At 57.7% G+C, this 22,360-nt stretch overlaps 1 protein-coding gene across 2 annotated transcripts; it reads left to right on the top strand.

Annotated features, from left to right (window-relative positions):
• Positions 1–31: 31 nt before the first annotated feature.
• ARSG (arylsulfatase G) lies at positions 32–22,353 on the top strand. 2 transcript variants are annotated; one of them, XM_017812105.1, is made up of 12 exons: positions 32–117; positions 4,485–5,232; positions 5,533–5,720; positions 6,569–6,616; positions 6,696–6,807; positions 7,033–7,170; positions 9,397–9,599; positions 10,228–10,308; positions 13,396–13,504; positions 17,780–17,900; positions 21,087–21,177; positions 21,433–22,353. In XM_017812105.1, exons 2-12 carry the CDS (start codon positions 5,036–5,038, stop codon positions 21,759–21,761), a joined length of 1,617 nt encoding a protein of 538 aa, XP_017667594.1. In that variant the 5' UTR covers positions 32–117; positions 4,485–5,035; the 3' UTR covers positions 21,762–22,353. The 2 variants fall into 2 exon arrangements, with proteins under 2 accessions (XP_017667594.1, XP_017667593.1); XM_017812104.1 differs by lacking the exon at positions 32–117 and adding an exon at positions 1,938–2,157.
• The last annotated feature ends 7 nt before the right edge of the window (positions 22,354–22,360 follow it).

The following is a 22,360-nucleotide window of genomic DNA, read 5'->3' as shown; positions in this document are numbered from 1 at the left end:
GCCTCAAAGAGCTGCTTTCCCCGTTATACAGGCTTTTCCTTGGAAATGGGTCACCCTCCCCATGCTGAAATTCTTCCTGGCATCGACAGTGCAAGTGGTTATGGGACAACAAAAGAGGTTTGTGCCTCCAGGGGAGAAATAAGAATGCAAATATCTTTGGCATGAAAAACCCAAAGCGATTTACTCCTTGGTATTTCTTGTCAGTCCTTTGCATCTGTCTCTGCCTCACCTTCTCATTCCTTTCCTCTTGCCCTTCCAAGAGCAACAAGGCTTCGGGGAGCGATGGGGACTGGAGGGGCCCTGTGGGGGGAAGGGGGATGGTGGCTGCAGACTCTCCAGCTCAGGGCTTCCCAGCCCTGCTGTAAAATCCTTTTCCCCCTGAGTTGCTAGCCCACTTTGGAGGGATTTCCCTGCTGCTTGGCTTGGCTGTGTCTTGCCAGGGTTCTTTGCCCCGGCACATCCCTTGTGGGTCCGTCCCATCCCTGGCAGCGCTGGCACCGGGACGTGCTTCTCCATCATCCCGGGGAATTTTGCAGCCCGGGTGCGTGGCTGGTGTTGGAGAGCTCTGTGATCCCCAGGGAAGCAGAGCGAGCCTCCTGTCGGTGGGCATAAATCAGGCGGGAGCTGGAAAGCAGGGCGGGCTGCGGAGGGAAGGGGAGCGCGGGCCCCTGGGCTGCGCCGCCGGATGGCTCCGGGACTTCCAGTTCATTTATTCTGCCGGGGTTTGCCCGGCCCTGCTCGGCATGTGAAATGTTTTCTCTGAAAGACCCAGCAGCGAGATGGGTGAAAAACATTCTCCTGTCCCAGGAGCTGGCAGAAATCCTGGTAAATCTGCAGAAGTATGTTTTTGTCGGTGCTGCTTTATTCTGTTAGGGGAACTAGTATAAACTATTCCAGCAGAAAACCTCTTCCTGGAATAAAGTCCTGACTCTGTTCAGAGCATTGTCAGGACAGTTGTACCAGGAATGAAGCTTAGCTGGTAAACATGTTAGAACTGAGGAGGCCCAATGGGGCAGGCACAGAGCTCCTGTACCCTCTGCCCCATGGATAAACCCCTCACGAGGCACCTGCTGCCCTTCTCTGTGCTTGAATCAAGCATAAAATCTGTGCAAGTTTAATTTGCAAAGAAAACATGGATTTTTTTTTTGTTTGTTTATTTTCTCCCCTTTGAAAGCCCGTCTGTCTCAATATCCATCCCCTCCAGGCTGTGGTTGGGCATTGTCAGCGGGGTCAGAGTCAGTGTCAGGAGCCACACCATGGGGATGTGTCCCCATCCTGCATCACTTTGCAGCCATGGGGTCAGTGCACAACCTAAGCCATCACTTCTGCTCTCCTGCCTCAGTTTCCCTGACCCTGGCTGGCACAAGGGGTGATGCTGGGAGCCCCTGGAGTGGTCCTGGATAACAGCGGGTGCCCGCTCTGGTTTGAATTTCTCATCCCCTGATGTGTCCTTATCTCCCTGCTCCTTGCAGCCAGGATGGGGATGCCTGCTGGGACTTCCAGCAGGAGAACAGGGCCATCAGTGTGGGTTTGGGCAGGAGATCAGAGCTGTGACACCCCGGGTGGGGTGCGAGCCCCGGGTGCCAGCGGGGGACGGCACAGCTGGACGTGCTTCAAAGGGCGTCAGGTTTTTCTGGGCTCCGGCCACTGCTTTGCTCTCCAGGCAGGCGTGAAAATGTGAAAGAATGTGAAAAATGTGAAAATGATCTTGCTGGCCCCAAGATTTGTAAACTTTCTGGTTAATGTGTAATAAATACATGACAGATACTGCCAGTGCCGAGTGGGTGACCGCGGTGGCACCACCAGCGGTGACATCCCGGAGAGGCATCTCCCCTCCTCTGCCCCCGGGGCCAACCCCAGGGTGTCCTGATTGGAGAGGGTTTGGGGCTTTTCTAAACTGGTTTGTCTGGTTTGGACTTATCCCGAGTTTCTGTGAACCGCCTTGTCTGGCTTGCAAAATGCTCTTTACTTATTTGTTTAATCCTGCCCTGGGACAAGGTGCGTGCTGTGACGCCCAGGTGTGCCCTGTGCACTCAGAGCGATGCCCAGCACGGTGCTTATGCCATTTATCCTGAGGCCTTGGATCCTTGGAGTGATTCCTCCCAGGTGGCTCATCCAGCTGTAACCACCTGTGCAGTATTTCCTGCTTGGCATGAGGTGAGGTGCCTCCACAGCCGCGTTCACGCCATAGTCAGCCCGGGGGAATCTCTTCTGAGTCATTGGTTTTTTTGCAGAAATAGCTAAAAATTCGTCCTTCAGCTCTGGGTGGGTCTGGCTGTAGCAAAGCTGGAGGGGGACAGAGATGCTGCAGGTCCTGGTGTGGCAGTGAACAGGTACCAGAGCTTGTCCCAGGGAAGATCCCACATCCACCTGGGCACTGCCAGGGGACTGCACAGCACGGGGGCAGAGCTGGCACAGCCCGGGCTCAGCTGGGAATTCCAACCAAAAAGGGTCAGAGAGGAGACCCTGCCAAAGGGCTTGGAGGAGAGGGCAATGGATTTGATGCCTCCTGCATCAAAGGGGTGGCCTCCTGCCCTGCCAGGGTTGGGATGTGGTCTGGACGTGGACGGTTCCACCTCTCCTTCAAACGGCCTCTGAGCGTCAGGGATCAAGATGTTTTGTCTGATGCTAATGCATAAATTTCAGCCCTGGATGACTTTCCCTGTAATTTAGGGAGAAGAGACTATCCTTTGAAAATTGTTAGCCCTGGCATCCCTTCCCAAAGTAAAGGGAAGGGACGGAGGTTTGTGGGTGGACATGGGTTTGGCTCCCTTGGGGTTTGCTCAGCTTTTCCAGTGGCTACAGGTGCACATTGTGGGATGCAGGGCCACCCCTCATGAATGGGATGGGGTTCAGGATGGTGCTGCATGGAGGATGCTTTGAGGGGTTTGGTGCAGAGATGGGGTTGGGCTCACCCTGGCCATGCCCAGGTTAGTCCATGATGTTCCTGTAAAGTTGATGGTTCAATTCTGTGCTGTCCTTGGCCCAGCTGGTCTCAAGCCCTGGACAGGGGGTGTTGGACCAAAGCAGGGCTGCTCCCTTCAGGTGCCCATCTATGAAGAAATCCCAGTGACTTTCCACAGAAATTGTAAAGGGAATTTTTTTTGGAAAACAAAAGTGATTTAGTACCATCAAACATGTCCAGATACCTAATCTTGATTCTTGGAGCAGGAGGGACAAGCTGTGGGGTTGCAGGAGGGTGCAGAACAGGAGCTGGGCTCATGGGCTTTGTTGGAGCAGGGCTGGGCAGCCTCTCCCATGGCTCAGCCCCATAACCCACCACATCCCACCTCCATTAGCTGATGTACCAAGAGCCTCCAGGCTTCATAAATTAACACTGTGAGCTATGAATTATGAATGGAGTCACATCCCTGATCACTTCAGTGCTACACTGACAGCCCTGGAGCTGCTGATCCGAGAAACAGCCCAAAGCTTTTAAAGATGTGAACAGCAAAACCTGGGAATGATTTGCTTTGCAAGCCACAAACCTCTCGGCCTACAGATGGGGCTCATCCTATTCCCTCTCCTGCCTCCTCTTGTCGCCTTCTCTTTGTTTCCCACTCTCTTTTGTTTCTCTACTCACCCTCATGGTTTGTCTTAATGGATGTTGTCCTGCTTGGCTGTGTTGACCATCCCATGGGAGCTGCATCCTTCATGGCGTGTTCCTTTCCCAAGCTTGTTGGTACCAACTGGGGACAGCTGCTGCAGTGCTGACCTCAGCTGAGTCCTGGTTGTCCCCAACCCAGGCACAGGTCCTCACACCATCCCCATGGGCTGATGCAGAGCTCCTGGCACAGGACTCAATGGGGTTTTGGCAGATCTCTGCCACTTCATCTCCCTTTGGCCATAACTTTGTGCTCAAGGGGTCGTGTTGCACAGCTCCAGCTCTGCCATCGGTCTTTAGGGGGTTTTTCCTTGAGCCTCTCCACCACTGGAGGCCAAATCCTGCCCTAAGCAGCCAGATGTGCTTAATCCTGTAAGCCTGGGTATTCCTGGGGTTTGTTGCCTCTGGGTTTGTCTGGATTCCTGCATCCCTGCCTCCAGGAGCAGCTCCCTCTGGCAGCTGGGCTGCACTGCCTATTCCGGTGCACTGGCAGCAGTGGGGCAGCAGGAGCAGAACTAAATTTGGAAAATGAGCTTCAGACTCTTGTCAGTTGTCACAAATGAAGGCAGTGCCCTGCATGTCCCCCACTGTAGTGCTGTGCACCCTGCAGTGCTCAGGAGACAGCCCTTGGCAGGGCGGGAGGGAGCAGCGCTGCTCCCGGGGACGGCAGGCACACGGGAAACCATCCCAGCCCCAGCCATGGATGTGGGAAAGGGGCCCTCGTTATTCCCAGCCCTTTCCAGCTGAGCCATCATGAGCCAGGCAGCAAAAAATACGACTTCAAAGGCAAAGCCTCGGCGTGTGGAGAAGGCGTCCTGCCCCGGGCCGGGGTGCAGGAGCACTGGGCACGTCCTGACTGCGGCTGGTTTCTCTTGCACAGGGGATGCTGTAGCCGTGCGAGGAGAAGGATGGATTGACACAGCCCCAGCAGTTGTTTCTCCACCTGAAGGCCAGGCTGAGGGGCTCAGTCTTCAGGGAAGGAGCCATTTGTTGGACACAAACACCCCCCTGGGCTGTGGTGAGGGGAGAGGAGCCGCCGCCGCAGATCAAGCCGCTCCTGGAGGGGAAAATACCGCTTTGGTTTGGTGTCTAATTAGATATTTACCAGGAAGGAAGGAAAGATATAAATAGGGTGACAGTGACTTCAAAGGGTGTTTTTGACTTCTAAGAATAACACCTTTGCTGGCGCCGATTTCGGGAAAATCAGCTGTGCTTGGGTGTGAAAGACGGAGGAGGTGTCGCAGCTCGGTTGGCAGCCAAGGGAGCAAACCCAGACCCCCGGCCCTACGGGACCAGCTGAGGAGGGGACATTGGCATCGCTGCAAGGGCCTGTGGAGAGCTCAGCTGGATCCACAGGGACTCAGGGGAGGGAGTTTGGGGAAGAGGAAGCTGCCAGTGCCGCAGTGTGGGTGGGAGGGGACGTGTGGCACCATGGGGACCCCGTCCCCACGGGCAGTGCTGGTGCTCGCCGTGGTGCTGGTGGGACTCTGGGCTCCCTGTGGGGTGTATGGGCAGCCCAACTTCATCGTCATTCTGGCAGATGATGTGGGCTGGGGGGACCTCGGGGCCAACTGGGCAGAGACCAAGGAGACCCCGCACTTGGATCAATTGGCTGCCGAAGGGACAAGGTAATGTCTGTCCCCCTTCCCTGCCCTCTCCTAGCATCCCTGGTTACTCTGTCCTGCAACAAAGGGGAATTCACTCCCATGGGACTGGCAGGGATTTAATGGATGTGGGTTTGGGTGTGCAGAGAGGGCTGCCAGAGACCAGTGCAGGTCCATCCATCCCTGTGAGACCTGCGAGCTTCATCCCCCACTCCCAACCCTCATCCCTGGGGCAGAAGGGGATGCATGCAGGGGAGCAGGGAGTGATGGGGCAGTGTTAGAGCACGCAGGGCCTTGTGAGCAAAGGGTCCTTTAACCTTCCAGGTTCGTGGATTTCCACTCAGCCGCATCCACTTGCTCCCCGTCCCGTGCCTCGCTGCTCACGGGGCGCCTCGGGGTGCGCAACGGGGTCACCCACAACTTCGCCATCACATCGGTCGGCGGCCTCCCCCTGAACGAGACCACCCTGGCTGAGGTCCTGCGGGAGGCTGGGTACAGCACAGGAGCTATAGGTAATGCCCAAAATGCCAAGGGGGCAGCCGGGGCTGGGGGGGGTGACAAGGGGTGGCAAAGACACCCATGTCCATCCCTTGCAGGGGGGTGGCTGCAGGTACTTAAGTGGAGCGCTGGCAGTGAAAGGAGAGTCTAAAGGATCACATGAGAGGGATTTCACACATCTCCCTTGGATTACGCAATCCCAAGATTAAAATCTTCCTTTTCAAACACATGATGCTGCCTGAAAATCCAGACTTCTCCATTTAAGCTCTAATTGCTTCACCTCACAAGGAATGTGCTGGGTTTTCCTGAGCAAACACGACTGTACTCGGCAGCTCTGCCATCCTGTATCCCACGCCTCGGTCGGTGCCGCTGGCCCTGTGAGTTTGGGCACCTTTCTGTCACCGTGGGTCCCCCCAGCCAGCACAAGCCCTTCGCACCTGCAGCTCCTGCTGGTGCACACATCGTGCTGGCAGAAAATCCCTTGGTTTCACCATTGCCCCACAGTTTTTGGAGTTCTCCCTCTTGGATCGGTGCATTCGGTGGGAGCAAGCGCGTGCCGGAGGTCAGAGGGTGAAGCTGGCTGTTTAGGGGGGGTTAGAGAGCCGTCTGCTCAGAACACAAACACATGAAAGAGCCTTTTAAGGCTGGAAACACTCGCTTTGCACAGGCATGGGATACCTTATGCATTTTTTCTGGGTTTCTGCAAAAATAGACGGCATTCTGGAAACGCAGCCAGCACAAACAAGGAGCCTTTCTTGTAGCAAGATTAAAGCCCCCAGCTCTGTGGGCACCTCGTGGGTGATGGCTGGTGGTGGCTGTGGCTGTGTAACCTCTGAAATGATGTTCTGTGGCTTCCACGCAGGCAAGTGGCACCTGGGACACCACGGCCGCCATCACCCCAACTCCCGCGGTAAGAGCTGTGCCAGCAGGGGCGAGCCGAGGGCCCTGCGGTCACCTTGACCCCGCTGACACCCTCGCTTGCCTCTCAGGCTTCGACTACTACTTTGGGATCCCCTACAGCCACGACATGGGCTGCACGGACACCCCTGGGTACAACCTGCCGCCCTGCCCGCCCTGCCCGCGGCACGGCGCGCCTGCCAGGTACGGGGCCGTGAGGGATTCGGGTGCTGGCACAGGGAGGTGCGGATTTGCATCAGTGTCCCCAACCCCGAGAACTGCCCTTTGCTCCCCTCATACTCCATGTACCCAGTTTGACCCCTGTGCACCCCACAGCAGGGTGCAGGTTGGGAAAACCTCCAGGCTCCGTGCCTGCTCCCACACCGGTCCCCGCTCCGTTTACAAGTGTTTGGTGACTCTTCCCAGCAGGGTGGCGAGGAAGGACTGTTACACTGAGGTCGCTCTTCCTCTCTTTGAGAACGTCACCATCGTCCAGCAGCCCGTGGCCCTCGGCAGCCTGGCCACGCGCTACGCGGAGGAGGCGGTGCGGTTCATCCGGCGGGCGAGGTGAGGGGACACGGTGTTTTTAAAACCACCATTTATGAGGAAGGTCAGAGCATTTGAGCTGGGCTGTGCCTCCTTCCTGGGGGGAATGTACAGCAGGGTCCTGGCTAGCGGGTATCGGAGGGAGGGAAATGTTGTCATCCCTCTCTCCTCCATCTGTCTGTCCTCCTTCCATCCGTCCTCCATCCCTCCTTCTCTGCAGTGGCAGCAGGGCAGTGGAGGTGCCTCCCTGGGTATGAAGTGCTGGCAGGGGTGTGGGAGAGGTGCTGAAATGGGTGCCCATGGCAGCTCTGGCAGTGGGACCAGAACAGCACCCAGAGGGGTTTGAACCTGCCCTGTGTGAGGAGTTCAATCTATTTTGAGGATAAAGCACTCCAAGATCCCTGGGCTTCAAGCTCTGCCTCCCCCGGGCTCACAGGACATGAGGTGCCCGGGTGTGCTCGTCCCTCAGGAGCAAAGTGGCTCCTCCAAATGACGGCCTGAGCCCTGGGGATGGGTTGTGTAACTTTAATCCCCATTATTGGCGGATTACGAGCTGTGACTTTGCAAAATGCCTCCCTGCAGTGCGAGGAGAGGAAGCGCTGCAGGGCAGCCGAGACCCAGCCCATCCCATGTCTGCATCCAGGGATAGCACAGACCCACAGAAGGGTCACAGTAGTGGGGTCCTGGGGGTTAGGTTTGTGTGATGGGGATGAACAAAAGGCTGGGCAGGGAGCAGCCTGTGGGAAATGGCTCCTTATAAATCTGGGTGTGGTTTTGTTGCACAATGTCTATAGTGGTCAGGATGCTGAGGGTACTCAGGCTGTGGGCTGTGGGACAGCAGCAATCCCCCCTCCTGTCCAAGCCCTCTGGGCTTCCAGGATGCTGTTTGGCTGTGAAACCAAGTGTGTGAGCTCCAGTTTAATAGGAAAAACCTTTAAACTCCCAGAAGTGTTCTGGGGTTATCTGCGTTCACGGAGAACAGGATTAAGCAGGTGCCTGCCTTTTCTCTCCTTCCCTTTGATGGCTTATTCCAGTTTTCCCCTGCCTGACTCATTCATTACAGGGCAACAAAAGAACACCGGATTTGCCATCTCGGTGTTTTTTTAACCAGTCGTGTCAAGGTTGAGCAATTTGTGACGGTGAGAAGTGGCACTGCTCGAGCACAGCGAGCGTGGGAGCAAAAGTCAGGGACTCCTGTCCTCGGCTATCTCCATCTGTGACAATTCTGAGGTGTCCTTGTGATAAGCAAGTGGGATGTTCAGCTGAACACCGCAGCCATGAGTTCATCTGGATGCGGAGTGGTGGGATGCAAGCTGGGGAAAGTGGCTTTCCCTGCTCCAGAGTCTCTGGCATCCCATGGGAAAAGGTCTCTCACAGCGTTTGCAAGGGGCTGGGCACAGCCCTTTGCAGGGCTCCAGTGCCATGGGGGAGGACGAGGCAGCTCCAGGTGGGATGGGTTTTACTCATTTTCCATCCCAGGTGACGGGTAAAGGAAGGAAATGCCGAAACACACGTCAGAGGGGCCCCGAAAGCTTTCTGGAGGCAGCGATGGGGCGGCCGGAGCCGGGCGCGTGCGCGGGCTGGGACACGTCCCCGGGATCCGGCCCCTCCCCGCCGCTGGCCATCCCACCCTTCCCCTCGGAGGTCCCTGAGGAAGAGCAGGACTCGTTGGAGGAGATAAATATAGCTGTAAACAAGCAAACAGGACATGTCCTCTGATGATTTAGGAGTGAGCAGGCAGTGGGGCAGTGCACGGCGGGCGAACGTGCCGCGCTCCCTGTCCGGGGCTGCTCGGCAGTGCCAAGGCCGTGCCTGGGGTTGGTGTGGGTGTCCTGCTGTGGCTCATCCTCTGCCCATCACTGTCAGATCTCCAGGCACTTGCTGGAGAGGGGAACAAAGGGCCAAAATGGGCCCCTGAAGGAGGGGAGGGGAGTGGGTGGGTGCCTGGGATGCACCAGCGCAGGGTGTTTGGCCCCTGGAGATGGAGGAAGGGGCGAGTCTGTCCCAAACAGGAGGACAGTTGACAATGAGGGGGGCCACGGGGAGAGGTTTAAGCAGGAGCAGAGGCCAAGCATCCCCCCCACAAGGGTTTGCAGCCAGCTGAATGCACATAGAGTGTTTTTCTCCCAGGAGCTGTGGAAGGGCCACCGGTCTGTGTCCCCAGGCTTGGCAGTGCCACCACCCCAATGACCTCCTGCCACTGCCTTGCCCTGAAGGCTGAACACTCTCCCTCTCTCTCCTGTGCAGCGAGAGTGGACGCCCCTTCTTCCTCTACCTGGCTCTGGCCCACATGCACGTCCCGCTGTGGGACCCCCAGCCAGGCCCCCCCTTGGGCAGGGGCATCTATGGAGCCTCCCTGAGCGAGATGGATGCCCTGGTGGGACGGATAAAGGAGGTGGCCGACAGCCACGGGAAGGGCAACACGGGCAACACGCTGCTGTGGTTCACAGGTACGGCAGGAAAAGCGGCTGCGGGGCTGGGGGTGACACTGGTGACTGCCCCGCACCAGCCCCGGAGTGGAGGTGGGTCGGGGGGCAGGACCTGTGTTCGTGCCCTGCCCTCGATGCTCCCGCTGCTCCGCGGACGGGGAGCAATCCCCTCGCAGGGATGGGGAGCGGTCCCCTCGCAGGGATGGGGGTCCCAGGGTGCCCCGGCCACTCCGCGGGGTGCCCGCCCTGCCACCCCCCTTCGGCCGCGGGGCTGAACCAGCGGAGCCGTGCCTAATTAAGCCATAAATCCTCGCTCATTAAGAAGCCCAAATCTGCTCTCTCTGAGCAGCCTCCCTAATGAGGATGTCTTGCTCCTGACGACAGGAACCGCTCCGCCGCTCATTAGCGCCCAAAGCTGGTGGCAGCCGCTCCCCTTTCCCCCCCCCCCCAGGACTCATCCCTTGGAAACAAACTGTTAGAAATCAAAATCAATCATCCTGCTGCTCTTGCCCGTGTGGGGAGGCATCACAGGGATGGGAAGGAGGGATGGAAGGGTGACTTGTCCTTGCCCACCGCCCCACTGTGGAGGTGTCCCCTCCCACCTTCTGGGTCCTGGTGTCACTCATGGAGACATTTCCTTCTCTTGCAGGTGACAATGGCCCCTGGGCACAGAAGTGTGAGCTGGCAGGACGCCTGGGGCCGTTCGTGGGGGCCTGGCAGAGGCAGAGAGGTAACCTGGCAGAGTTGGGAGGGGGAGATCTGCCAGTCCCCAGGGGTGCAGGGGGGTGCTCCACAAATCCCTTCATTGCCCATCGAGGGGGATGTGGGGAGCATTCCACCCCCAGCCTGTCCCTGGCTGCTGCCCTGGGCTTGAACACACCCCAGAACAGTCAAGTTTTCCCCTAAAACCGCTGCTGGCAGGGTGGGGGGCTGGGGTCCCTGTTACCCCAGAACTTGAGGTGACTGGTGCTGGTTCGGGGACTGGATGTTACCATCAGCTCCAGCAGGGTCTTGTAGCCCCAAGCCCCATCCTGGCCAGCACCCTCCCCACGCCCCAGGGACTTTGCTTTTCTTTCTCTCCGCCGTTTTCTTGGGGTGTGTGTTTTCAATTTTTTTTTTTTTTCCATCTTTCCTCCTTTTCCGGCCAAGCCATCTGCTTGGTGGGTTTATTTCGGCCAGAAAACATTCATGAGTCAGGCGTTTCCCACTTCTGCTTGTGTTACGCAGCGTAATGTGCCAGGCTCAGTTCCCCCCATGCCCCGGGGTCAGCGGGGCGGGAGCGCCTCATCCCTCCTCGCTTCCTGACACCCAGGCCATGCAACCGTGGCCACTTCCCTGGGCAAGTGCTGTCGGCGGGCTGGCTCGCCTGTTCCCATTCCCATTCCCATTCCCAGAGCCCTTCCTCCTCCGGCTGGCTGGCCGGGCTGGCCCCGGGAATGAAATCCGTAACCTTAATTTTCTAGTAAACAAACCCGGGTTGCTCTTGAGCAACCGCCGGTCACAAGCCGGAGCAGATGGTACAGGCAGTGCGGGCGTTCGGGAACAGGGCGAGGAAAACACGGCCCCTTTTCCAGCCCCTCGCCGCCCTGGGAAAACACCCGGATCCTGGCTGTGGCCGAGGCTGGGGAGGAGGTCGGGCTGGCAGGGCACTCCGAGCTGGCTGTAAACACCGGCTGGAAGGATGACTTCGGAAATCCCTGGGCTGGCTGTTGCACGGATGTTTGGAAAGCCAGCCCGGCGTTACGGGGCTGCTGCTGGCAGGGCTGGCACCACAAACACCCGCCCCTGGGTGCTGCTGGGGTGGGATGCTCGGCCATCCCAAGGGAATCATCCCCCAGCACAGAAAAGCCCCTGAGGAGTGGGGAGGGCAAGGGAGGACAGGCTACTCCGAGCTTTCCGTGTTTCACGTAGCTTGGTGTTTCCTTTTAGACTCCAACCCAAATTCCAGGGGTGTTTTCCATTGATTTCAGGTGGTAACTGGAGTTGGTCCTCACTGAGAGAAAGCAGCATATCCATATGTGCTGCCCCTTTCTCTGGCTGGGGAGCTTCCCACAGCCCTCAGCCCACCCCAAAAACTTGTTTCCCACCTTGTGGCCAAGAGCCCAGCGAGGGGGGATACTGGGATAGAGATACACATTTTGAGGACCTGATGCTGGACATGTTTTGAGACAGGTTTGGGAGCCTCCAGACCTGGTGTCCCTGTGCTGAGGACCTGCTGTGTGTGGTGGGACCAAGGTTTTCATCCCGCCACGGGAATGCACAGTTCAGCTTTCCTGGAAAGCCTGGAAAGTCCCCACAGCAACAGGGCTGCATCATCCCCACCCTGGAGAAAATTCCCTGGTTGGGTTTGGGTGTTTCAGCCCCATTTACTGCCCAGAAGTGTTAACGTGAGCTCATTCGTGGGCTGCTCCAATGTCCTGACCAGCCAGAGGCACTGGGGTGGCTGGAGGGGGTTCTCTCACTCTGCTGTCCTGCCAGAGACCCCTGACCATGCATGGAAAAGCTGTGGAAATGCATCCAGGAGGACGAGTTATTTAATATGTGTGCAGAGATGGTGATTGATATTAATTGCTGTAATTGCTGTGGTTTCCTGGGGTGTCTGAGGGCAGGGGAGGCACCTCACTTTAGCCATACATGATGTGTGTTAGAAGCACTGTTATGTTTCCAGTAGCCACAAGAGATCCCAGTGCTGGCTGTGTCCCACTGTGGAGGCCCCAAGGAGATGTCCTCTGGGGGGAAACACCAAAAGTTTAGGTGGGGAATGGGAGAGATTGAGGATGTACCAGCAGAACGGGCAGCAGGGTCAGAAACTAGGACTAGCCCTTGTGGCACCAGCACCGCAGCATCCATGCCCTGTGTGTCCCTGTGGGTGCATCAGCATTGCTTGGGAGCGTGGATCAGCCTGTGGGATCAGGGAGTGACTCCTGGAGAGGCTGGGCTGGGCTGGGGACCGGCACAGGGACTCAGAGGAGTGCGGGGTGGCCGTGCCTCTCTTGGCTGTGCCCGGAGGAAATGGCTTTGGGCGAGCGCCGTTGCCATGTGCACGCTGAAAGGCGCAGGACAAAGGCTGCTCCTGGGAAGTTTGCTCGGTGATTTTCTGTTTGCCCCATTCCCAGCCCCTTCCCCCGCCTCAGCTGCCTGGGGCACTTTGGGCTGCAGCCAAGGCAGAGAGAGGCTCTCCAACACACTTCCACCCGTTTAGATGCTCAGTCCTTGCGTTTTGGTGCTCAGCACCCCCATCCCTGTGTGCAGCACTCCAGGTGGAGGAAGAGACTGGGCAGCTTCCCCGTGCCATGCAGAGCATCTCAAACCCAAGGGCAGAGCAAGGGTGCTTTGGGTGCTGTCAGGGAAACGATGGATCAGGTTCATTAGCTGACAGGAGGGTTATTAGCAGGATGGTATTTTTAATGAGGCAGGTTTCCAGCAGGCGGGGGGGGAGGGAGGGCTGTCAGTGCTGTACCTCGCTGAGGGCAGCAGTCCCTGGAACAAATTCCTACATTTCCTGCCTGCTCCATTTTCTCACCTGACATCAAAAGTGGATGGAAACACGACGGCTCCGGCAGCAGCTGCATTTCTCATCACTTGCTGGAGAAACACAAAGCAGTGCCAAACTGAGCCCCTTTCCCCCCCCCTTTCCCTATTTCTTTGAAAAACTCCTGTAACTCTTCTCCCTCCCCTGACCCAGATTCTCTCCAGCAAAATCACCCTCCTTTTGGGGCGATTTACACCCCTGAACGGTTCCTTTGCCAGGGAAACTCCGGGGTCAGGAGGTTTCCCATCTCAGCAGGGTGCTGAGCGCTGCCCTGTTCTCTTGCAGGCGGGAGCTCAGCAAAGCAAACGACCTGGGAAGGAGGGCACCGTGTGCCAGCAGTGGTGTACTGGCCTGGCCACGTCCCTGCCAAGCGCACGAGCCGTGCTCTGCTCAGGTAAGAGCCCGTCGGGGAGCGGGGCAGCCCCTCCACCTCCTCTGGGAGGATCCACCATCCCCAGGTCACCACCTGGGTTTTGGCAGCAGCAGCTGCCTGCACTAGTTATTCCGTGCCTTGTGCCAGACTGTACTTTTGTCCTCTCCCAAGACTTAATGCTTCAGCAAAGAGGAGTTTGAAAGGGCTTTTTGTGAGGCTGGTGGGTTGGCGTGAGCAGCCACCGGGCTCCGTGTGCCTCCTGGCCGCGGTGGCCGAGGGCCTCCCGATAATTAAAAGATGACGATGTTCTCTCTCCCCACCAAGGAGAAGGCTCAGGCTTTGTGGTTTGTGAATGGCTTTATGTGGAGGAGGGTGCGGTTGTGGGAAAGGCTGGCCGGGGAGATGGTGCTGGCAATCCCTGCAGGATGCGGCCGGGCCGGGATCCGGCGGGAGCAGAGGGGAAGGGATGCTGCCCCCAGGCCTCAGCTCCCCGGGGAGGGTGGCATGGGGGGGTCCTTATTGCAGCAATACTGCACCTCTGCAGGCAGCAACTGCACCCCTCCATGTGGGACTTGCGCCTCTCCTTGCATCCCTCCTTTTCCAGTAGTTGTGGTGGGATGCCCCATCTCCTTTCGTCCCCGGAGCACAGGATGGTGGAGGTCGGGGCGGTGGGGCCAGGGCGTGGCTGGGCATTGGGAAAGAACACCCCAGCTGCTGGAAGCAGGTCCTGGCTGGTGGGCCCTGGGGAGGTGTTGGGTGTTTCTAAGGTCCTTGAGATAAGCTGGAGCCACTCAGTCCTTACATGACCTGAGGGCAGCTCTGGGAGCTGGATTTTTGCAGGCACGGGAAGGCTTGAGCCATAAGCTGAGTCATGGGTGTCTGGCAGAGGGGATGGGGTGCACGTAGCACCCCATGGATTCACCTCCAAACCCTTCCCCTCCACAGAACATGGGGCAGAGCTGCCAACTCCTGCCTGCTCAGGCAGCCAGGGCAGCACCTGCAGGGTCAGTGCCTGTCCCCATCCCCCTGTCCCACCATCCTCCCTTCCAGCCCTGCCTCCAAGCCCTGGAATTCTCAAGCCCAGGTTATCTCCTCATAGACCTTATCTCCTGCATTTCCCAGCTCTGGTCTGGCAGCTGGGACAGCTGGAAATCCAGCAGAGGCAGGGGCTGTGCTGCACTGCTTGGAAAGTGACTCTGCAGCTCCCCAGGAGTCAGAGCACACTCAGGATCCCCCCAGCACAGCCTGGCATTGCCAAGGGGCCGTGCCCAGCTGTGTGGGATGAGGCACTCCCTCTTCAGGAGGCAGCACAGAGCCAGCATGGGGGACACGAGCAATGGGTCAAGCTCAGGAAGGTTTCACCACTGGTCCCAGCCATGGCCTGAGCTCATGGACAGGGAAGGTGGAGGGACGTGGAGGGATGTGGAGGGCAGGAGTTTCTTGGTGCTCACAGTGTGTCAGGACAGGTGGCTTTTCTCTGCACTGAGTCACCCTTGGGAACATCCCCCAAAGATCAGCATGTGCAATAGGGAAGCTGAAATTCCCCCCATTGATGGGGAAGACCAAAAAGCTGGGGAGGGGATGAAACCTGTGTGCAGGCGTGGCTGGAAGCCCTCTGCACACCCAGAGGGACCTCTGCCTGGTGGGATCCCCAGGAAGAGCCGGGGCTGGGCAGGGGCAGGCGTTATCCATCCACATGAGCCTCCTCTGCCCCTGGGGTTATGGAAACACTGACAGCCTTTGCCACCTGGGCAGAGAGCCTGCCAGGACTGGGCAGGACCTCTTGGCTCCACGTCCTCCCCAGAGCAGGGAGCAGGGAGGTGAGCGAGGTGAGTGTGCCCAGGGGCTGGGGAAGCTGGAGCCAGCAGGGCAGTGCTGATGCACCGCCACAGACCTGCACCTGCACGCTGGTTTCTGCAGAAAAACTGCTTTGTCGGCTTTTCTTAATTACGTTTAATTGTCAGAGCCACCCGCTGTGCCTCTGCCCTTCCCTGCCCCAGCCCAAAGTAGGGCATGGAAGAAGTAGGTCAGGAGGGTGGTGAAGAAGCAGATTGCACCATCCTGGCTGTGCCAGCGGCGTGGGGCTGGGCGAGCTGGCAGAGTGCAAGGAGAGCTGGTTCAGCTGCCTGCAGCTGCCTGCACCCCCTCATCTCTGGGCAGGGCAGCCTTCCCTGCCACATTGTGCCCAGGATGCCGGGATGCTCATCACCGTGTCAGGGCAGTGCTTCCAGCACATCCTGCCCGGGATGCTGGGATGTCCATCACCCCACACAGCTCTGCCCTGTGGGGCACAGGCAGGGAGCTGCTGATGCCTGGGCCCTTTTCCCTGGTGTTCAGGCAGCAGCAGGGTGCTGGGGTGACTTTATTTGTTAAACCTCTCTTGGCCAGGACAGGGGTTGGCAGTGTGGCTTTCACTTTCCCTTAAGCACGGCTTCCCCAGCTTGGCTTCTGGGATGTGCCTGCTAGTGGGGCCTTTGCTTTGATGCCAAGTTTGACCAAAATCCTACTTTTTTGTGCCTTTTTCTTTGGGTTACATTTACCTATGACTGGAGGGATCTTCAGCTGCTTCTGTCCTCAGTCACATTGTCCTTCCACCTCATGAGGTGACGATTTCCAGAGGTCCCATCTGCTGTGTTGGGGCTGCTTGGTCCAGCCCTGGAAGCATCCACATGCACCATGCTGGGGGCCAGATCCTGAGGGTGCTGAGCACCCACGGGACCCGGGGCACGCTGCCCAGGTGAGCTGCCATTCTGGGGGGACCTGGTGTGACCCCGGTGAGGTGCTGCAGGGATGAGGAGGGGAGCCAGGATTTCTTTGGGCGCCTCCCGGCTCCGTGAGCGCGCCGGCCGGGGCTGCCTCGCAGCAGTGTTTGTTCTTATTTGTTCTCTCCGTCTCTTAGCAGCTAAATTAAAACTTGTTGAATGGGAGAACCGGGGGCTGTTAAGCCCAGGGCTCTTTTCTCTCCACTTGGCTGCCATCAGCTCTGGGCAGGAGACACACGGTGACAGGATCGTAGTGGGGGCAGGACTGCCATGGCAGGACCATGTTGCTCTCCTGGTGCCCCCAGGTTGGGGACCTGGTGCTTTCTCCTCCTCCAGGAATTTCCTTGCCCAAACTGACCCCCCTGGAGCTGCCAGCACAGGGGTTTTGTAGCCAGAGGGTGTGAGTTGAGTCCCCATCGCCACTCAGCACTGCCAGCTCCTCAGCTCCTGTGTCACAGCCCTGTCCCCAGGAAGGGCAGGGCTGAGATGTGTCACTTGGCCACTCTGATGTCCTGCTGTCCCCTGGGGCCATGGGACACCCTGCTTCGGCTGGTTCCCTTTAGAGGTGTGGGATCACCCCGTGACTGTCTGTGAAAGGAAGGGGTGTGCTCCTGGTGATGGGGGGGGACGGACACTTGTGTCCTGTAGGATGAGGGAGATGAGGGTTGGACGTGGGAGCTGCGAGCAGGATGTCCCCATCCCACTGGAGTCGAGTCCGGTCCCCACTGGGAGGAGGGGGAGTCTGTGCCCAGGCTGTGAAGGGCTGGCAGCAGGGCCAGGTGATCCCTTCCCACTCCAGCAACGATGGTGCTCGACCTCCACACGGCAGGGATGTGCTGGAAGGTGGGGAATTGCCCCAGCCAGGCTCTGCTTTGAGCCACAGGCAGCAGGGGGGAAGGCAGCGACTGTCCCTCTGTGCATCCCCACGGAGCCAGGGGGACCGTGGGTCACCTTCCCCGTGTCCCCCCACACCGGGGGAGCCCCGAGTGGTCCGTTGTGTTTGAGGCCCTGCAGGCGCGGGGGGCTGTCGGTGGGAGCGCCGTCGGGGTCGGGTGGGATTTGCGGAGCAGCCCCGCGCTCCTGTTCCATCCTGGCGCTCCCGCTCGCGCTGCTCCGCGCAAAAGCCAAGACCGCGTTTTCCTGGGGCGACGGGATGTGCTGTCACTGGCGTGAAAACTCCCTGTGCTTGCAGTTTCTCCGCAGGGTGACCCGCTGCCTTGCCCCGTGCCCGGGGGGCTCAGGAGGGGCTGCCCCGCCGTGCCCCTGTCCCTGCCCCGCGGGCGCGGGGGGAGGCACATCCTGGCTGAACCCGCAGCGCCTGGCGAGCAGCCGGCTGGGGGTGGGAGACACGTGAAGCTGGGGCTTGCCAGGGCCTGAGCCGCCCCTGGAAGCCGGGTTTAACCTTTTCAGTTGGGGTGGGTGCTGGGAAGCAGCTTCCCCCCTGCAAGGCATTTTCGAGGGGCACAGGTTGGGCTGGGAGGGACCCTGCAAGGTTCTTGTTCTTTCCACTGATGGCAGCCACCTCTTTCCCCAGCACCCTGGACATCTTCCCCACGCTGGTGGCCCTGGCTGGGGCAGCGCTGCCCCCGAACAGGCGCTTTGATGGCTTGGATGTGTCCCCAGTTCTCTTCGGGTGGTCGGATGAGGGGCACAAGGTAAGGCAGAGCCACCCCCCCAGTGACACCCCACCCCTCTCAGCAGATCCCTGAGCTAAACCAGGTAAGTGGGGAGTGGAAAAAGGCTCAGAGCTGGTGATGTGTGGACTCACAGGAGTGTCACCCCCTGACCTGGAGGAGGAGGAGGAGGGCAGCTGGAGTTGACTGGGTGCTGCACCAGGCTGGGCTTGGGATATCAGGGTAAAAGGGCTTTGGGTTAATGAAGACTGTTTTGTGTCTCACTCACAAATCTGGGATTATGGATAGAAATGCCTGTGCCTGCAGTGTGGCACCTTCCTGTGTGCCACGGGGCTGTGCCCCCATCCCAGGGACACCATCCTGGGGACGCTCAGGCCTGTGGCAGCCCGTGGTGCTCTGCGTGGTGTGTCTGCTTCCCAATCACAAAAGGTGCATCAGTGTGGGGAAGAGAAGATCCTGGGGGCTCAAACCTAGTTGTATCCCTTTATTTATCATGCCAGGTGAAGATGTAAGGAAGCCCTCCTTCTCCCAGCTCCATGGCTGGGGAAGGTGCCCGTTGTTACCGTGTTCCATCGGGGCAGCCTACCCTGTATCCCACAGCTCTGTCCATACAACCAGCTGCTGCCAGCTCCTCTAAGCCCAAAAACCACAGTTTGCAGGGCAAGCAGGATGGCCACACGTTTGTCTCAGAGTTCCATGAGATTTTTGCAGAACCAAAAGATAAGGAAAGGAAAAAAATGCGGCTTTAATAGCAGTCCCATGGATAAATCCTGATTTTGCTTTTAAAGTCCACCCTCCTGCGAGCACCGTGAGCCAGCTCCCAGCGGGATCTTGGATTTGCTTTCTGTGTCCATCAGGGGTTTGGTATTTGCTTTGTATTTATGGAACCCTCTGCTGAACTGGGAGATGAAGCAGGGAAGCGGATGGGATGTGGCCAACTGCTGTGTTCCTTGGGATTAACCCTCCTCTGCACATGCAGTGCTGGGAGGGGGGGACCAGTGGTTTGCTGGGAGTGGTGGGTTTACTGGGAATGATGGTTTGCTGGGAGTGGTGGGTTTACTGGGAATGATGGTTTGCTGGCAGCAATGGTTTGCTGGAAGTGATGGTTTACTGGGAGCAATAGTTTGCTGGGAGCGACGGCATGCTGAGAGTGATGGTTTACTGGGAATGATGGTTTGCTGGGAGCAGTGGTTTGCTGGGAGTGATGATTTGTTGGGAATGATGGTTTGCTGGAAGCAATGGTTTCCTGGGAGCAGTGGTTTGCTGGGTGTCAGGGCTGAATGGGAGAGGGATGCACAACTGCACCAGGTTCAGGCAATGGGTTTTCTAGGGAGAAAAGGCTTCCCAACCCCCCTTTTCTAGTTTTTTATTTATTATAATAACAAAGTCACAGCTTAATGGAAGAGTTCCAGACCTGGGAATGTTTCTTGAAAGGGCTCAATCGAAACAAGCTCCTTAATTATGCAGCAAATTATAACAGATTTCCTTAGTGAGGGGTTTTAAGAGGTTTAGGAATGTGGTTGTTGGTAGGAAGGGAAGTTTGAGTGCCCCGACACAGGGCTGGCAGTATCCCAGCTGTGCTGCTAAAGGTGTAGGCAAAGCTTTAAAGCTGGAGGCAGATTAATTGGTTCAGTTCCCATTTTTGGCTTCACAGGGCCTTGAATATTTGCTGATTCCTGCTTTGGAGCTGTTTTATCCTGACCAGGGAGTGTCAGCAGAAGGGGACTCTGCTGCAGAGGTTCCTTCTTGCAGCAGCTCACACTGCACCACCTCTTCCACTTTACACCCTTCTATTTTTTCCCCTAAAACATTGAACCAAATTCCAAAATACGATTTTTTTTTTTTAAATTTCCCTTGCAATGGAGGGCAATAAAGGAAACTGAGAGCATTTGGAAATCACCCCCTACCCTGAACCCTGGCATTTCTTGGATGAGGTACCAGCTGGGCCCTGAAGACAGTGGCCACATCCAGACTGGACAGCACAGGATGGACATCTCTGGGTGCCCAGGGGGGCTGGAATGCTCCGTGCTGGGCACTGTGGGATGGACATCTGGGTGCTCTGTGCCGGGCACCTGCTAAGGCATTGCCACGCTCATCAGCTGTGAGTGCTGTTACTAAACTTGGCACCACAGCTGCCTACAACTCCAGCAGATGTTTCTAATTTTTTAGCACAGTGGAAATTTCTTGAATCACTTTTAAACTCGAATCCCAGGGAGGAAACCTCAAGTGACTCATCCCTCAGTGAAGCCGTTGGCTCCGCGGCAGATCTGATCTGAGCAGAGGAGCCGCTGGACCGTCCAGCTCACTTGTCTCCTCGCTCCCGTGTGCCAGAGCAGCTGTCCTGTGTGGATCAAGTGTCCTAAATACTGGGGGGGGGGAAGAGATTCGACCCACCCTTCCCTCCTTCCCTTCCTTCTCAGCCCGTTCCCTGTGCTGTTGTCAGGGAAGGGAGCCCTCGCACAGCGGGGTGAGTCAGCGGCGGAGACGGACACGGGATGATGTTCCAGCACCTCACCTTCCCGTGTGGCCTCTGCATGAGCTCACCCTCAGCTCAGGGCTGGCTCCTGGCTCCAGGCAGGGATTTGGCTCCCTTGGAGCACCCATGGAGTGGGTGACACACAGCACCCGGCTCCCAAATATTACACAGTAATATTACACAGTGGTAGGACAAGGGGGAATGGTTTTACGTGAAAAGAGGGGAGATTTAGGTTAGATGTTAGGAAGGAATTCTTCCCTGGGAGGGTGGGGAGGCCCTGGCACAGGTTGCCCAGAGAAGCTGTGGCTGCCCCTGGATCCCTGGAAATGTCCAAGGCCAGGCTGGATGGGGCTTGGAGCAACCTGGGCTAGTGGAAGGTGTCCCTGCCCAAGGCAGGAGGTTGGAACTAGATGGTCTTTAAGGTCCCTTCCAACCCCAACTATGATCCTCTGATATTCTGTCCTGCTCTGCTGAAAGCCTCTGCACCTTTGTGATCACTTTCTTGGCAGAATTGGTCTGGGGAGGTAAATTTAGAGGATCCTGCAGAACCAGGAAGGCAAAGGGAGATGTTGGGGTTTCCTCGGGTTCTTCTGCCACCATCCCACCCTTCAGCAATCAAAACTCTGTTGGTTGCTCAGTCCAGGGGCTGAATGGTGGCTGTAAATGGGTGCACAGGTGGAGCAGGTTTTCCCTGCCATGTTCTGACAGGCACTTTTTTGTCCTTCCTTCAGGTTCTGCTCCACCCCAACAGTGGGGCAGCTGGGAAGGTCGGCGAGATCGAGGCGCTGAGGCTGGCTCAGTACAAGGCCTTTTACACCACAGGTACCGTGTCCCTTCCAGAGATCCTAAAGTCTGGGAAAAAAACTTCTGGAATTCTTGGATCCCTACAGATACAGGTGGAAACCAACTCAGGTTAATTCAAGCAAGAGCCAACCCAGCTCTGCAGCCCGGGGGTGTTGGCCCCAGAAACACTCTTGGACTAAGAGCTGGGACAGGGTGGGCCTGGGCTGTGAGGAACACAGAGGTGATCCCTGGGCAGCCCATAACTCCAGGGGTTTTCCCTCATTTCCTCCCTAGGAGGGGCAATGGCCTGCGATGGGAGCACTGGGCCAGCTGAGCATCACCAACCACCCCTCATCTTCAACCTGGACCGCGACATCCAGGAGCAGGAGCCTTTGGATGTGGCATCCAGGGAGTACCAGGCAGTGCTGCCCGTGATCAGCAGGGCTTACACCCAAGCTCTGGAGGACATTGCAGCCGACAACGTCTCGGTTGCAGATTACTCCAAGGATCCAGCCGTGATTCCCTGCTGCAACGCGCAGCACGTGGCCTGCCGGTGCCACGGGGCTCACGCAGCCACGCTGCACCTTCCCACGGAGAGAAGAACAACACGGCTTTGTCTCTAAAGCAAATAACTGCTCAGGCTGCTCCTTTCCCCAGTGTGGTGTCTGTGAATGGGATGTGCTGGCTCCAGGCTGGAGGTTGGCCACGGATGGAGGCTGGGTCACCTTTGCTCCGTGTAGGAAGCAGGGAGGTGAGTTGGTTGTGGCTCTGGGGCAGCACACAGAGGGTCCCCTTTGCTGCAGAGCAGGGCACTGCAGTACCTTGCTGGCTCTGGGCACGTGGGAAGGCTTTTTGTAGGGCTTTTTAGCTGGGAAAGAGCCAGGTCTTGGATTAAAACTACCTTCTGTGAGAGCTGGCTTTGGGAGAGAATTCCTCTGGGAAATATGCTTGGCCTTCCCTCTAAAATGGGAGTTACAGGAGCTCCCTGTGGGAGCACAGGGCATGGGAGGACAGGGCCTCTGAGCAAACATCCCTTCTGGTGCTGAGAACCTGGAAGTCTGTGGCTGCAGAGAGAAAATTCCCGGCTGGCACGAGGTGAGTGCTCTGGGAAATGGAGCAGCTGCCCTCCCAGCTGCCCCCCCAGCTGCCTGGTGAGGTTTGTTAGTGAGGCCACGGTAAGACCCAGCTTTCTGTGGAAGGAAAGGGGTCCTGAGCTGTCCCT

Source organism: Lepidothrix coronata, unplaced genomic scaffold (genome assembly GCF_001604755.1).
Source record: "Lepidothrix coronata isolate B3197 unplaced genomic scaffold, Lepidothrix_coronata-1.0 Scaffold34, whole genome shotgun sequence".
NCBI lineage: Eukaryota > Metazoa > Chordata > Aves > Passeriformes > Pipridae > Lepidothrix > Lepidothrix coronata.
This window is presented reverse-complemented; position numbering and strand designations above follow the sequence as displayed.

What these genes read in the sequence shown, in the direction of transcription:
- ARSG (XM_017812105.1), top strand. Translation starts at nt 5,036, where the DNA reads ATGGGGACCCCGTCCCCACGGGCAGTGCTGGTGCTCGCCGTGGTGCTG. An exon ending in GGCCTGGCAGAGGCAGAGAG is followed by an intron (nt 10,309 to 13,395) that starts GTAACCTGGCAG and finishes GTTCTCTTGCAG; the next exon opens with GCGGGAGCTCAGCAAAGCAA. An exon ending in CAAGGCCTTTTACACCACAG is followed by an intron (nt 21,178 to 21,432) that starts GTACCGTGTCCC and finishes TTTCCTCCCTAG; the next exon opens with GAGGGGCAATGGCCTGCGAT.